Source organism: Eulemur rufifrons, chromosome 11 (assembly GCF_041146395.1).
Source record: "Eulemur rufifrons isolate Redbay chromosome 11, OSU_ERuf_1, whole genome shotgun sequence".
NCBI lineage: Eukaryota > Metazoa > Chordata > Mammalia > Primates > Lemuridae > Eulemur > Eulemur rufifrons.
In genome coordinates this window covers 8,602,524-8,619,689 of record NC_090993.1, presented here as the reverse complement: position 1 = coordinate 8,619,689, position 17,166 = coordinate 8,602,524, and the positions used below count along the sequence as shown (strand labels likewise).

Genomic DNA, 17,166 nt, shown 5'->3' with positions numbered 1-17,166 from the left:
CAAATAGGACCGAGCATGGAGTCCTGGAAGCCGCCAGACCCTCTCTGGGTTGCTTGACACACCTGCCGTCTTCTCCCCAGATGGTCTAGCTTCCTCTCCTCCTCCATCCACACGGAAGACAGAATAGACCCCTGACACCATCTGTCCCACTCAAGGGACCACTCCAGACTAGACCCCAACCTCCTGGTGTCAATCTCAAATTTGAGAAGAGAAACTGAGTTCATGTGGATCAGGAGTTTACCCCGGGTCTAATCTATGGTGCCCAGGAGGAAGAAGATGCCAGTCTGATTGCTAAGGGCCCAAACTGAGGACGTGGTGCAAGGCAGTTAAGGGTCATTATTGAGGCAGAAAGACATTCCAAAAGGTGTCTGCTCTGATAGTTCTCATGAAGACATGTCATTTGCTTATTTTATTTCCTCCTTCCCTGGTACTTTAACCCTGCCTTTAGAACACACGGCTGATTCCAGCTATATATTTTCTCTTCTTCCCTGGGCCCTGTTCATTTTTTTCCATATCATTTTTAAAGTAAAGTTATCAAAACTGGATAAACCACCCTGATACAAGATTGGCACGTGAGCTATAGGAGGGAGAGTGCTTGTCAGAGCTTTTAGCTGAGTTAGGAGACCATGGAGGAGAACTGGCCATGGGAGTCCCATTTCTTGACTGAGAAAGGAAATCAGAAGTGGTCTATGCAGGATAGTTCTGGAAGGCTCCACAGAAATGTAGATGCTTAGGAGCCATTCGTGTGTGTGTGTGTGTGTGTGCGTGTGTGTATGTTTGTGTGTGCGTGTATGTGTGTGTGTGCATGTGTGTCTAGGGGTGTGTATGTGTGTGTGTGCACATGTGTATGTGTATGTATGTGTGTTTGTGTGTGTGTGTGCATGTATATGTGTGTCTGTGCGCACTAGAAAATGGCTACTTAGGTCTTTCATTAATACATTTAACAAATGCATATTGATTGAAGGCCGGGTGCGGTGGCTCACGCCTATAATCCTAATACTCTGGGAGGCCGAGGTGGGTGGATTGCCCAAGGTCAGGAGTTTGAGACCAGCCTGAGCAAGAGCAAGACCCCGTCTCTACTAAAAATAGAAAGAAATTATCTAGCCAACTAAAATATATATAGAAAAAAAAATTAGCCGGGCATGGTGGTGCATGCCTGTAGTCCCAGCTACTCGGGAGGCTGAGGCAGGAGGATCGCTTAAGCCCAGAAGTTTGAGGTTGCTGTGAGCTAGGCTGACGCCACAGCACTCTAGCCCGGGGAACAAAGCGAGACTCTTGTCTCAAAAAAAAAAATGCATATTGACTGAGGTGTCAGAGACACTCCGTGCCCTGGGGATGGCCTCTCCACGGTTATTTCTATGTGCCAAGACCACGCAGTGAGGGCTGGAGACACAGGAATGAGTCTTGCCCTTGCAGAGCTTCCTGTGTGACACTCGAACACCAGCCCTGACAGTATTTATGACAAGTGACAATACTGCAGGAGCGCTTGGCAAGGGCACCTCACCTGATCAGGGGAGAATCCCTGGAGGACGTGACACAGATGCTGGGACCTGGATGAGGAAGGTGACAGGCATCAGAAGACTGGAACATAAGGTCCAGGAGTGTGTTTCAGTTCAGAAGTCCAACTTAATCTTTTACACTCCTGTCCCGCCAAGTTCCAGTCAAGCCAAATTACCCTCTAGCAATAACTGACGTCCATTTCTGTGTCTATACTGCCCTTTGCCTGAAATGCAAACCTCCCCTCCGCCCGCTTCCTGCGGCGAATGACTCCTCCAGCCTCAGAAGGGACGCACCCCCAGGGAGAAAGAACTGTGGCAGGACTCCAAGTCAAACTGTCTCACACTGTGTAAGCACTTCAGATTTCACTTGCTCTAGTCGGTCAGGTTCTAGGGCAAGGACTGTGCCTCCCATCACTTACCTCTGCGTGTTAGCACACGGTCAATGCTAATGAAGTTTGTTAACTGAATAAATGAAAATAGAGTGCATTAACGGATACCAGGCACAGGCTGGAGGCTGCACAGACACTACAGTAGTCCCCCCTTATCCGCGGTTTCACTCTCCATGGTTTCAGTTATCCACAGTTATCCACAGTCCACCGAGATCTAAAAATATTAAATGGAAAATTCTAGAAATAAACAATTCAGAAGTCGTAAATTGCATGCTGTTTTGAGTAGCATGATGAAATCTCATGCCATCCTGCTCCATCCTGCCTGGGATGTAAATCATCCCTTTGCCCAGGGTGGACGCACTGTCCGTGCTATCCCCCATGTCTATAGACGAGAAATCATAGGGTACAGGAAGGCCAGCACTTTCCTCAGTTTCAAGCATCCACTGGGGTCTTGGAATGCATCCCCCTCAAATAAGGGGGGAATACCGTATTTCACTTCATTCTTGTGACGATCCTGGAAAGTGTTTATATTATCCCCCATTTTACAGATGAGAAACTAGAGGCTCAGAGAGGTAACCTGTTATATAGCTACAAAGAAGCGAAGCTGGGGTGTGAATGCAACTCCCTGCTATTCCATTTCCTCAGTTCCTCGTGACATTAAAGAAATACCCTGACACCCTCCCCATCCCCGCCGGGGTGCAGGGCTGCAATTCGAATGAGCACCCCTAACAGCTGTCAGCAAAAGGCTTAACAAAGTTCAGTGGTTCACCCACACATGGATTAATGTTTGAACGCAACTAACCTGAATTTTTCTAGCTGCTTAAGGAAAGGACCAATGCTCACAGCTAGAGTGTTTTAGACTAGGCAGCTTGTAAGGAAACCCAGGACGGACTTCTGAGCAACAATGGGAAATCTCCTTGCTCATGCCTCTTTCAAAGCCTGGAAGACTTTGCTTCCCTGGAGGTGAAACCACGAGCCCTTCATAACCAGATGCGAAGGGTTTATAACCCCATGGCAACGATCGGAGTGAACGTTAACAGTTCCGCATTTTAATTCTGTCAAAACTCAGAAGCTATTTACTAAATTGTTAGCATGTATTTATATTCAGGAATAAAACTTACTCTCTGACACATTAGAAAATGTTGAGCTCTAAGGCTCACCCCCCACCACCCACAACCGTCCGACATTTTGGTTTTAAAATCTTTTTCATCTCGTATTTCATACGCCAGGCTCCATTCTAGAATGAACTTTTACAACTGAATTATAAATCTCTTACAAGTGGGCTGTTTTTGAATTGCTGACCTGACCTTTACTATTTTGGGAGGATCAAACAGAAGTTGCTCACCATGAATTCAGCGACACCATGAGCCAGTGTTCCAGTTAGCACTGGCACCTACGCCAGCAAACTACACTCACAGTTCAGGATGAAATGACAAGGGAAGTAGAAAGACAGTCTCTCCCCATGAACCCCTCCCCCTCACCCCATACAAACCCTTTATGACATTGAAACCCGGAAGATGCCGAAACATGCAATTTCCTTGTCACCAGGTGTGTTATTCAGTGCCCTACATTTTCTCAGCTTGAACCAGAAAACCTCCACCCAGATAAGCTAGGCTTAGCTCAGTAACCTGTATGTTCCTGTCCCAATGGCAGGCTGGAGTGGGCTAGAGATGGGTGGTCTTTTGTGACTCACCCTCCCTCCACTCTCCAAATGACTTAAAACTCAACCCACCAGCATTCCTAAAAAAAAAATCATTTTAATCTCAACATACTAGCACAATGTAGTGTTAATAAATCTACTCAAAAGACACCTCATTTTATGCAACAAGCATGACTTCCTCCCCCCCAAAAAAATTATTCCTAAAAGTTTGGTGGTTTTTTTTTTTTTCTCCCTAGAAAAAAGTTTGAGAGTTCACTATTTGAAAACACCTTTTAGGGAAATATTTTGGAAAGTGAAACATCCTGCTCACCCTTAATGTGTCTACACTCACCCTAAATGTATCTGTTTTAATGCAGGTTTTTTTGACCTGTGTTTCTTAATGAAGCAGTGGGCTTCCTCTTCCATCACTTATCTCTGTATTCTGGCATATAGTATGAATGCTCACAAAAAGGTTTGCTAAGTGAATAAATGAAAACACAGGAGCGTGTACAGATGTTCCTTCATCCTGCGTCAGAGCCTCTATCTTGCATCTCCAAGATGGGCTGCTGTAAGCCTCGCTGTGCAGAAATGCTGCCGGCTCCCACACCACGTCAGAGCCCTGGGGCTGGCTGTCCACTCTCTAGATGGATATTGCAGTTCTTTGATCCTCCTCTTCCCTTCAGTAGCCATCTCCTCCCCAACTGCTGTCTACAGCAGAGAAGTGAGAAAGAAAGAAGCAGCAGAAGATATTCCAGGTGGTCATTTCTCTTCTACTCAGGCAAAAGGTGGGAAGGGAAAGCAAGTTATTAAGAAAGACTATCCAAGTCTTCTGAATTTCTGTATAGATGTATGGCGACTGGTTGTGGAAGCAAGCATGGCAGCTGCAGAAGGAACGGGCTCTTTCAAATCTTCAGAAGGCCCTACACTGGCAGTGGGAGTGTTTATTCTACTCTGGCCCATCATGGAAACCTACAGAGTGGGCCAGGAAGACAAGAGATGGGAGGAGAAGGCCAGAAATTCAGAAGTCAGGCCTGCCTGCCTGTTTAACACTACTGGGTGGCAGGGGAGAGTTCACTTGGACCCCAAATTTGGAGTTGAGATTAAACGAGTGGGTCTCAACTAAAGATGGCCCCCCCAGGGGACATTGTGTCTGCCACAACTTGGGGGGCAGGTTGGTATGCTACTGGCATCTACTAGACAGAGGCCAGGGATGCTGCTTAACACCCTACAGTGTGCAAGACAGCCATCTACAGCCATCTACAGCTGCAGTCCCCAAGCCCCAGTCTGAGAACCAGTACTGGTCCGTGGCCTGTTAGCAACTGGGACATGCAGCAGGGGGTGAGCGGCCAGCAGGTGAGTGAGCACAGCTTCATCTGTATTTACAGCCGCTCCCCATCACTCGCATCACCGCCAGCTCCACCTCCCGTCAGATCAGTCACTGTCTCCCATCACCCCCAGATGGGACTGTCTAGTTGCAGGAAAACAAGCTCAGGGCTCCCAATGATTCTGCATTATGGTGAGTTGTATAATTATTTCATTATATATTACAATGTAATACTAATAGAAATAAAGAGCACGATAAAAGTGACGCGCTTGAATCATCCCAAAACCATCCCCCTCACACCCTTCCCCTGGTCCGTGGAAAAATTGTCTTCCATGAAACTGGTCCCTGGTGCCAAAAAGGTTGGGGACCACTGCTCTGCAGCAATAAATTATCCAGTACAAAGTGTCAATAGTGCTGAGACTGGGGGCTAAGCCAAAGCTTACCATCAAGAATTCTGGTCCGGTCTATGGTTCAGAAAGCACCTATGATGGAAGAACCAGGAAGGAGAAGAGCAATTCCAAACTCACAGGAAGTCAGCAGAAAGAATTAAAGGACACGAACCACTACGGAGGTAAGTTCAAAGGTTCTCTCTCCCAGAGGTCAATATTTCAGGCAGGAACTATTCATTCCTTCAACAAATATTTATTGAGCAATTCCTGTGGACCAGGTGCTTTCTGGGCTCTGGATACACTCACAGCTGGTCACTTAAGGAATCCCCAGGAATAATGCCAAGTGGTTTGGTTCAAAAACATAGAATGTGGAGCGTGGAGGACTTCAGCCACTGAGAAGAGGAACTGGACCCTTCCTACTACTTGTTTATGGTTCAATTCTCAGTTGAATGTTCCATAGAAACTATTCCTCTTGGACCCAGGGGCCTCTGGCATTTAAAAAAAGAAAATTCCTTACAAAAAGTCTCTTGCCTAGAGTGAAACTTGTGAATTTCATTGATTGGGTTGAGACTAAGTAAAGGTAATTTCTGCATTGTTCACAATTCTCTCACTGAATTTAACAACCCAAAGACAATCTGAAAATAAAGAGGATACAAATGAATACTTGGCTGTTCAAATGATTTCTGCTGCTACAAAGGCAATTAACTCACATCTCTCAAAGACTCTAGAAACTCTCATTGGCAACTCTTTCAGTTGGGACTTAGATAAGTCACTTTGAAAGATGGCTGAAAGGTGACATATTGGAGCATCTCATAACTTGCTCTGGAGAGCATGAGAAGGGTATGATTTTGTCACCATCATCTTTCACAGTTTGTTGAGCGCAATTACTAACCAACAAAGTAACTAACTGATGTCTACAGATAGATACGCTTCATTATTATTTTTCATTTATTGGGTAGAAATGGCAGACAACAAAAGAGCTGCCCTAAAATCTCTTTTGCTACGTTAATAAAACATTAGCTTTTCTAAATTTAAAATCTAATTAATTCATCAAAATGTCAGTTGTCACCTAAAGCATTTTAGTAATAAGGAAATACCTTGGATTAAAAAGAATCTTCACAGGAACACAGAGAGTGGAATGAGCTGATTTTATTAATATGACAATGATCACTGTAGCCTCATCTGCTAATATTTACTCTTTCAATGAAGCTGAAGAGAGAGGGTATTTAAGAATGCCACCGGTGATGTAAGGGACTCTATTTCCATATGGCCCTTCTGTCTTAATTACAAAGTATGTTTGTACCAAACAGTCATCACTGGCATAAGCTCCCCACCAACCCTTGAAATCATAAACGTTGGTGATAATTTCCACAAAGCACACAGAGCCAGTCACAAATAGGATCATAAAGATAAATCTTTTTATGACTTCAGAGGCTAAAGAGACAACTCATGAAGGCTGTGATTTGTACCACTGTCTTTAGTTATTTAAAAGGCAGACAATGGAAATAAGAAATGGAAAAATTGCTATTTTGTAATGGAAATTTAGAAATCAGAATAAAAATTGAGTGTCCTATCCATACCCATAATAAAAATGATTTCCAATGGCTTTTAATTTTTGTTATCCTATGCCCTGTGTTTTCCACTCAAAAAAAGAGAATATGGTACCCTGTCTTCCTTCTGTAATCTAAAGCCAGTATTTATCAGCTACAATTTTAGCAGCAGAGGCAGGAGATTGGAGGAGACACAGATAATCTTTTAAAGGTTTATACTGAGTTAAATGCAATCATCACAGACTTTTAAAATCAAGTCAAGGCATGAAAACAACACATTTGAATTCTGCGTTTTTTCCTGCAAATAACTTAAAACTAATCAGCTAACTGCTAGCATATCACTGACCTTTGTTTGGCTTGGACTCAGAGGTTTTAGTAATAATCTAAAGATAGACATATTTTTGGTGATTAATATGACTAAATTACACAAGCCTGATTTCCCCCCCTAAGGACCAATAAAGTATGTTCCAATTTTAAGCAATAAAAGGTTAAAAAAAATCTCAAAAGCATCAAGCTCTTAGGCTGGTCTTTACTACAAATGAAATAACTCAAGGCTCATTTCTTATACTGAGATAGTAAATAGCAATCTCTTATGTCAAACTATAGTAATCAGATCATCAAATTATGGTTATATTTACAGATATCTGGAGTTTGTTATCACCAATCTCTCTTTTCCAAAATGAGGAAAGAAATGTCAACCAAATGAGTACTGGTCACATAGGTAATATCTGTATAACTGATCACAGCATCACCAAAGCCATCAGCTGGGGTCCACAAGCAAAGAAACGTTTGAGCACTAATCTGGCAGGGACCAATGCCAATATCTAAAATGATCCATACAGAACCTCCTCGCTGAGGATCAATAAAGTCCAGAGGCTAAGGGAGGCAGTGAGATCTAAAATGAAGGCCCCGAGAATTGCCCTCCATCACCAGGCTCGGAGGCACAGGGTAGAGTTACAATCCAGGCCGCCCAGGTCTGCGGTCACCAGCTGAGCCAGTTGAGCCCCTACCAGGGCCCTGTGACACGTTCAGATCCGCAGGGAAGCTACAGGATACTTTCGAGTTTCTGATCTGTTCTCACTGCGTGCCACACAGGAGGGGACCCCATACTGTGACACCTCGGGATGGGAGGATAAGGATATAGAGAGATGTGTGTAGAAGCAGAAAGGGTTCGAGGAGATCAGAAAGCCCCAGAGGTCCAGGAGAACTGCATCTCCAGGCCTCTTCCTCAAAGTTGCTCAAAGCTGGGTCTGCAGGAGCGGGCAGGGCAGGAGCGCGCAGGCTGGACGCCTCGCGGCGTGCGCTCCCCCAGCCCGCTGTGACGACGCTAAGCAGACGGACCAGTGGGCGAGGGAAATGACGCGAGGGGGGTCTTACTTTTGCAGCTCGTCGCCCAGGGCTGGTAGCCGTAGTAGCCAGTGATGCGCAGGATCCGCTCCTCGATGGACGTGAGCCCCACGGGCCCGCTGCTGAGGTCCTCCACCGAGCGCGACCATTTCAGATCCTCCTTGATCGCCTCGTCCACCACCAAGTACTTGAGCTGCCGGAGCTGGGGGCTGATGTCGGACAGTCTCCGGGGGCTGACGTCCGGTGACCTCCTCATGCCACTGAGGCCGCAGGCGCCACGGGCAGGTGGGTGGGCAGGGGGAACAAGGACAGAGAGGGGAGATTTCGGTGAGCAGCAGATTTCAGGGCGAGCAAGGGCGCGGCCGGGGTCCTCCAGGGCAGAGCGCGCTGCACGGCCCGGGGCTGCTCGGCTCCCGCCGCTCGCCACCCACCCCGGCGCCCTCGGCAGTCTCGGCGTCGGGTGGCGTCTGCAGCCTCCCGTTCGTTCCCTACCCTGGGCGCCTCGGGCAGTGCGGGTTGCGGCGAGTGGCAAGGGACAGAATGACTTAAACTTCCCCAGCAGCTCCGCCGTGCGCACCGCCCCTCCCCGAGCCCCAGACTGCCCGGTGGTGTCCCAGCTTCAAAGGGCCACCAAGGCGCTCGGGCCACCCGCCCGCCGGCTCGCGCACCCACGTCCGGGGCGCTACTCACATGGCGATGCTCTTGCCCCTGGGTGCGCCGCCGGGAAACTCTCGGATCCCCATAGGCGACAGCAGAGTGGGGCCGGCAGCTCCCAGACTTGAAGCGGAGGGGCCGCGGGCCGGAGCTCCCTGCAGCCGCGGACCCGGAAAGAGGTGGGTGCGTCGCCCGCGGAGGGGCCGCGCGACTCCGGCTGCCCCGCGCCTCCCGTGCGCGCCCGCGCGATCTGTCCCCCAGCGCCGCGGTGGCTTGCGGCTCGGTGCCGGATCGGCGGCTCAGCCCGGCGACTCCGGGCGGGTCCACGCGCTCGCAGCGGCGAACCAGGAGCCGAGGCAGCGCCGCGCCCTCGCCTGGCACCGTCGCCGCCGCCCTAGCACACCGCCGGGAGAGCCCGCCCAGCTGTGCGCCCTGGAAGCACCTGGGCGGGCGGGGAGGGGTCGGGTCCCGGCGCGCAGGGGCCAGGCGGGGGCGCTGCTGCCCACGTCCCGCCTACCCGGGTGTGCGCCCCGCTCCCGAGCCCGCACCCAGCGCTCCGCCCGCAACCTTGGGGCTGGGGCGCCCCTCCTCCCCGGTTTGGATTTGTCCGATACTTAAGCTTTCTCCCCATCTCTCCCTCTCCCCATTGTCCCCTTTAACCCTTCTTCCTCTCAGCAAAACTACCTGGAAAGAAAGCAACCTGGTTGCATGCTCAGGATGCCACATGAATAAATGGCATTTCATATGCAAAGCGGAGACACAAAGTGAAGTGATTTATTAAGCTGTGTAGATCTCTGTCAGGCCTGGTCCTCAGAGAGCTTACATTCCCACTGAGGATGTCATTGCCAAATCAGCTCTCTCTTCACGGATTTCCACTTTATTCAGCTTCTAATCACTTCTTGTCCCCCCCTGCCCACACCTTGCCCCTCTCCCTCCGGAAAGCCATTCTCTCCAGACTAATCACCTTCCATACTGTTATTTTTCACTGGGGCACATTTAGAAAAATATAAAAGTATGGGAAGAAAAAAATACCCATTATCCAGCCAAAAATGACTACATTTTTTTTTCCAATGCAAAATACATTTTTCACAAAAATAGGAATGGTATTGTGTGCATTACTTTATGTACTGCTTTTTATATTACAATTATATTGTGTAACAGAAAACCAGAAATAGAGGGGAACTTCCTCAACTTGATAAAGAACACTTACAAAAACCTACAGCTAACACCTCACTTAGTGGTGAGAACCCAGAAACCGTTGTTGTAAGGATGTTTCTTCTTACCACTCTTTTTTCAGCATCATACTGGAAGTCCTAGCTAATGAAATTAGACCCAAAAAAAGGAAATTAAAAATATACCCATTGAGAATGAAGAAGTAAAAGAAAGAAATAAATTTGTCTTTGTTTGCAAATGACAAGATTGTCTAAATCAAAAATCTCAAAGAATAGACAGAAAAACCTCCTGTAACTAAATAACATCTATGGTAAGATTGAAGCATATAAAGTTAAGGTACAAAATTCAAACTTCTTTCCAACATACAAGCAATGAACAATTGGAATTTGAAATTAAAAACACAATGCTATTTACATTAGCACTCTTCAAAATGAAATATAACTCGTTTATGTATAAATCTAACAAAATATGTACAATATCTATATGAGAAAAACTACAAGACTCTGATGAAAGAAATCAAAGAAGAACTAAATAAACGGAGAGAGAGTGGATGTCTTCATGGATGGGAAGACTCAGTATTGTCGAGCTGTCAGTTTTTCCCAACTTCATCTACAGATCCAGTGTAACACTCATCGAATCCCTGGAAGTTATTTTGTGGATATTTACAAACTGATTTTAAAGGATTTTAAAGGTTATATGGAAAGGCAAAATGCCCAGAATAGCCAACACAACATTAGAGGAGAAGAACAAAGGCTGAGGACCGATACTACCCAACTCCAGACTTACTGTAACTAAAGCAATCGAGACAATATGGCGTTGCTGAAAGAAGCGACAATAGATCAATGGAGGAGAACAGAAAAGCCAAAAATAGACCCACACATGCAATCAAGTGATCTCTGACAAAAGAGCAAAAGAAATTTAATAGAGAAAAGGTAATCTTTTCAACAAATGGTACTGGAACAACTAGATATCCACATACCTCACCCCCCCCCCAAAAAAAAGTCTAGACACAGATCTTATACCTTTCCCCAAAATAAATTCAAAATGGAACACAGGCCTAAATATAAAATGTAAAACTATAAAACTCTTAGAGGATAAGTAGGGGAAAATCTAGATTACCTTGGGCTTATTGATGACATTTTAGATGCAGCATCAAAGGTGTGATCCATGAGAGAAGAAATTGATAAGGTGACTTGATTAAAATGTGAACCTTCTGCTCTGCAAAACACACTGTCAAGACAATGGGAAGACAAGCCATAGACTGACAGGAAAATAAATAAATATATATATATATATAAAAGGGGAGAGAGAGAGGACTCTAAAAAAGGACTATTATCCAAAATATGAATTATTAAAACTCAACAAGAAAATGAACAACCCAGTTAAAAATTGGTAAAATATCTGAACAGACTTGGTGCTAAAGATGACATACAGATGGCAAATAAGCATATGAAAAGATGCTCCACATCATGTCATTAGGGAATTACATATTAAAACAGCAAAGATGTATCACTACATACCTACTAGAAAGGATAAAATCCAAAATCCTGACAACACCAAACACTGGCAAGAGAGAGAACAACAAGAGCTCTCATGCATTGCTGATGGGAAAGCAAAATGGTACAGACTCTTTGGAAGATAGTTTGGAAATTTCCTACACTATTACTCATATTCTTACATGCAATCCATCAATCATGCTGTTTGATATGTACCCAAATGGTTGAAAACTTAGGTCCACGTAAAAATCTGCACACAAATGTTTATAGCAACTTTATTCATAATTGCCAAGGTGGCCTTCAATAAGTGAATAGATAACAAATAGTGGTACATCCATACAGGGGAATATTATCCAGTGATAAAAAGAAAGGAACTATCAAGCCACAAAAAGACATGGAGGAAATTTAAAGTATATTGCTAAGTGAAAGAAACCAGTCTAAATGGCTATACACTGGATGATTTTAACTATATGACATACTGGAAGAGGCAAAACTCTGGAGACAGTAAAAAGGTCACTGGCTGCCAAGGGTTAGTGGGGAGGGAGGGAGGAACAGGCAGAGCACAGAGGAGTTTGAGGCAGTGAAATACTCTGTATGATGCTGTAATGGTGAATGCATATCATTATACATTTGCCCAAAGCCATAGAATGCACACCACCAAGGGTGAACCCTAATGTAAACTATGGACTTTGGGTGAAAAAGATGTGTCAATGTTGGTTCATCCATTGTAACAAATGTACCACTCTCTTGCAGGATGTTGATTGGGTGGGGAGAGGTTGTGGGTGTGTAATGGGGGAGGAATTTAAAAATTCTCTGTACTTTAAAATCTGCTGTGAATCTGATATTGCTCTACAGAAATAAAGTCAATTGAAAATTTTTTTATTGTACTGCTTTTCTATGTCATTATATTCTTCTAAAATATTTCCCCAGCTTTATTAAGGTATATTGGCAAATAAAAATTATATATATTTTTATTTGTAGTGTACATAACCAGGAGATAGAAGCCTCTTCCCATTTAATCACCATATTCTGTCTCTTGGGTGCGGTAACTCTGGGTAAGGTTTTTAACTTTTCTGAGCATCGGTTCCCACATCTATATAAAGGGGAAGAGTTTGTGAGATTGTTGTAAAGATATGAGTTAACGTAAGTGAAGTGCTTAGAATAGGGCCTGTCAGATGGCCAGTACTCAACAGATCTGAGCTATTGTGTAATTAGCAAGGCATCTAAAGGTTGACTTCAGCTTTTTGACAGCCACATCAGACTGCTGACTCATACCCAAGTTCATGTTAACTAAAAATCCCTCTTTAATTTTTACATGTGCTGTTGCTAAGTCACATCACTCTCCTCTTCACTTTTTTTTTTCCTAACTAAATAGTTTGGGGTTTAGAATCAGATACAGTGTCTTAAATACGGGCTTCTCCTCTCACCAGAGAGACAAACTTAGGAGAGGTATTTAATCCCTCTAAGCCTCATTTTCACATCAATCTCAAATAGTTATTATAAAGATTAAATCAGTGAAAGGATAGTAAGAAGTTAGAACACTATGGGGCCTGGGTTTAGTGCTGAACAAATATTGTAATAATAATTATTGTCACTTCCATAATGTTTCACCTGTCAGATGTGGCCACTGCTGTGACATCTCGGGAAGTTTTTAGATGTTGACTTCGTCAGCCATTGCAATCACTGCCCCAACTTCCACCAAGTGCTACAGGGGAACCTCTTTTCTCTCTTTACCCCTCAGTACTCTCACCTCTACAGGCAGTCCTCTTCATGTCTGCAACTCAAGTTAAATGCTTCAGCAGGGGCAGTGCAATACTGGGTGTGCATTCACTAGTGGATGTTGGGGCCAGCAATGTATTCTTTCAACCATTTAAGGAAATGCACAGCCCTTTTGAAGATCACCTGTGAGCCTCAAGTTAGGAATCCTCACCTTACAGCAGAACTGCGCGCTGTCCTCTTGTGTCCAATTTAAATCACCAAGAATTTACTGAGTACTGACTCTGGTCAAACACAGTGTTAGTCATTAGGTAAATGTGAATGAAGCACCGTCCCTCACCCTAAAGACACATCCCATCTAGTGGGGAAACAGACAAACGCTTAATCTGAATAGGGCAGCCTCTCATGTGTTATCGTTTGGTAGAAAGTGCTATTAGTGAGATGAGATAAAGGGTCCAGATGTGAATCGTGGCATATTTGACAGCTTCTTGCAATACTAAGTCTGTTATATTCAGTCTTTCAACATCACATCCTTGCCATCCAACATATGATGACATTAATCAGACAGTAGGATTGAAAATGCTGATGATAAATAGTATATAATCTTAGGTGGTAATTCCATTAACTTCCAAATACCTCAGTGTCCTCTTAAGAAAAATGTGCATTGTACTAGATGATTTCTGAGGTCTCTTCTAAATCTCTTTCTATGATTCTGTGCAAAGTTATTTGAACTTTGCATTTGTTTTCTACTTGCCTATTCAGAGCCTTTTGATAAGTAATTGTCTTGCCAGAACGTTCACAGTGTTTTTTGTGGGAGATACTTTGTCACTGCAGGGGTTGATGGGCAATTCATTCTGGGGCCACAATTTTTCCCAGCCCATGACCTGCTGAAAAGCCAGGCAGGCTGGTCCAGCTGGTTTGCACCCTGTAGGCATGGGAAGGAGGTTCTTGCATACGGGTTTACGTGGATGATAGCAACGTCGTGCCCAGGGAGAGAAGATTCTGAGGGTCAGAGTCAGATCGTCAAAATGAAGCTTCCCATAAAGAGGGTTGAAGCAGGTTTCGGAAGTCAGAATGCAGAACATAAGATCAAAGATTCAGGTGTCAGCGGGTTCAAACAGAAAAGCAGGAGGATGCCTGGGCAAATCACAGGAATCGTGAGCTGTTGCTGTGTTGCCAGCAGCATGTTCTCGTGGGCTGAATCCACTTAGAGGCCTGGAATTGGATCAGCATAAGCACTATTTCTGCCATGGTTGCTCTGCATTTGCTTCCACTTCCTTACTACCATCATTGATGCATTGCCTTCTCTGTGCTAGGCTGCCCATGGTCTATTTTAATAATGATTTATCTAAAATGTCAGTAAAAACTAACCCGCATTCATCCAGGGGGTAAAAAAGAAACAATGTATATATATATAATGAAATTCTCGCATTACTTAAAACTTCCATTTAAACCAACAGTTTAAATTAATATCCCACCAAATCATTCAACAAAATTGCTGGTAAATAACCAAACTGAATGGTTTGGATCTTATATCTCTTCTTCTTCCCTTGGCCATCTGTTGGAGGTTAGGGGTAGCAAGGATCACCCTTTGATAACTTTGAACTGATGTGTGTTGCATTTCTGTCCTTTGTAAATGACGTTTTCTGGCAGCCAATCTGCCAGGGCTCCAGGGGAGAGGGGGAAGCTAAGGTCCCCTTGCCAAGTAGAAGCAGAGTGTGCTGTTAGGGAAGTCTTGTCCTAACAGAAACAAGAGGGGAGCCTCCCATCTGGACTGTGGGAGACAAGAGAGACAATCGTAGAGCAAAGAAGGCAAAGGTCAAGATTTCCATTTCTTGTAAGTTAGTACAGCCATTATGAAAAGCAGTATGGAGGTTCCCCCAAAAACTAAAAATAGAACTACCATATGGCCCACCAATCCCACTGCGGGATATATTTCCAAAAGAAAGGAAGGCAGTTTATCAAAAAGACATCTGCACTCCCATGTTTATCGCAGCACTGTTCACAATAGCCGAGATACGGAATCAAACTAAGTGTCCCTCACTGTATGAATGGATAAAGAAAATGTGGTATATACACACGATGGAATATCATTCAGCAGTAAAAAATAATGAAATCTTGTCATTTGTAGCAACATGGAAGGAACTGAAGGAGAGTATGCTGAGTGACATAAGCCAGGCACAGAAAGACAAATACTGCCAGTTCTCACTCACATGGGGGAGCTTGATTGCACGACGGTAGACAGCAGGTTGGTGGGTGCCAGAGGCTGCAAAGGGGAGGGGAGGGGGATGAAGAGAGCTTGGTTAATGGGTAGAAGAAGTAAGTTCTAGTGTTAAATAGCAGGGTGACTATAGTTAACAATAATTGATTGTATATTTCAAAATGGCCACGAGAGAAGAGTTGAAATGTTCCCAGCACAAAGAAATAATAAATTTTTCAGGTGATGGATGTTCCAGTTACCCAGATTTGATCATCACACATTGTATGCATGTATCAAATTGTCACACAGACCCCATAGATATGTACAATCATGATGTATCAATGAAAAAATGATTTCCATTTCCCCGTAGGGTTGAGTCTATATCTCCAGGGCTGGAGTCAAGGTGCTGTGGAACCTTCCTGGTAGCTATGGGGGACACCAAGGGCACCAGGGCTGGTGGCATATTTCCCGGGGCATAGCAGAAGGCTGTGAATTTCTAATATAGGACGTGACCTATTTTGGGTACTTCTGGCAGCCTGTGGGAATGTAGGTAGAAGTTATGTGTGCTACTTCTAGACTTGGAAGCTACTTACAGATAAAGGAGCCAGAGAGGGGGAGAGAAAAACAAAGAGAGAGAGAGAGAGAAACTAGCTCCTGCCCACCCAATGCTGGCTGCCTGCCCCAGTGCTGAGAAGACCGTGGGGTTGCCAGAGTTCTAAGGTTTGCAAGAGGAAGCCCCTGAGGGTAGGACCCTCAATGACTAAAGGCAATGGCAAAATCGGTGGTCAGGCCGGGCGCAGTGGCTCATGCCTGTAATCCTAGCACTCTGGGAGGCCAAGGTGGGTGGATCGTTTGAGCTCAGGAGTCTGAGACCAGCCTGAGCAAGAGCGAGACCCCGTCTCTACTAAAAATAGAAAGAAATGATCTGGACAGCTAAAAATATATATAGAAAAGTTAGCCGGGCATGGTGGCGCATGCCTGTAGTCCCAGGTACTTGGGAGGCTGAGGCAGGAGGATCACTTGAGCCCAGGAGTTTGAGGTTGCTGTGAGCTAGGCTGATGCCACGGCACTCTAGCCAGGGCAACAGAGTGAGACTTTGTCTCAAAAAAAAAAAAAAAATCAGTGGTCAGTAGCACTGATTGCTACTACATTCCAAAAAGCCACATGGGGCCATTAGTACCTCAAAGGATGCTGGTTCTTGCCCAGTCCACCTGCCATTGCCATTCTGCAGCAGAGACCAAAAGACGACCCCCTACTGATCTATTGATCAAAGGACACTGTCAACTCCCTCATATACCAAGGTGCCTCCTAAGAGGAGAAAGGGAAGGTGCAGAACTCTGAAAGCAATTGTTTTCATGTGAAAGGAGACTGTTTAAACCATTAATAGAAAAGACAGACCAGATATATCGTTAATGGCCAGGTTTAAGTTTCCTCACTACCCCGTGAGTGGAAAGGAGGGGAGACAGTTACAAAAGCCAATTTTCTTTGCACAGCTGAGGGCAGAGTGTAAAGCTTATGACACGATCTACTAATTATCAGGCAAAATACCCAGAGACAGAGATAGGCCACCAAGAGAGCAAATAACTAAGATAATGCAGAGGCAGAGTAATTAGCTTCCAAATAATTAAGACCTTTTGATAAACAAAATTTTCCATTATTCTCACAGAGAGAAAGACTCCTTTCTGGAGAGCGGAAAATGTGTTGGGTTCAATCCCACTCCCACCCCAACAGCAGAGCTGGAGGTGGGATTTGTAGATACCGAGTCTGATCACTACATTTTAATCTCATTT

At 44.9% G+C, this 17,166-nt stretch overlaps 1 protein-coding gene across 1 annotated transcript in view; it reads right to left on the bottom strand.

Annotated features, from left to right (window-relative positions):
• SLC35F3 (solute carrier family 35 member F3) overlaps positions 1–9,259 on the bottom strand; it is a 240,177-nt gene extending 230,918 nt beyond the window's left edge. The window contains exons 1-2 of the mRNA XM_069484694.1: positions 8,828–9,259; positions 8,168–8,397 (exon numbers count right to left, since the gene is read on the bottom strand). Of these exons, the coding sequence (XP_069340795.1) occupies positions 8,168–8,397; positions 8,828–8,880 (283 nt within the window). The 5' untranslated portion in view covers positions 8,881–9,259. The remainder of the gene's footprint in view (positions 1–8,167; positions 8,398–8,827) is intronic.
• Between the last annotated feature and the right edge of the window lie 7,907 nt (positions 9,260–17,166).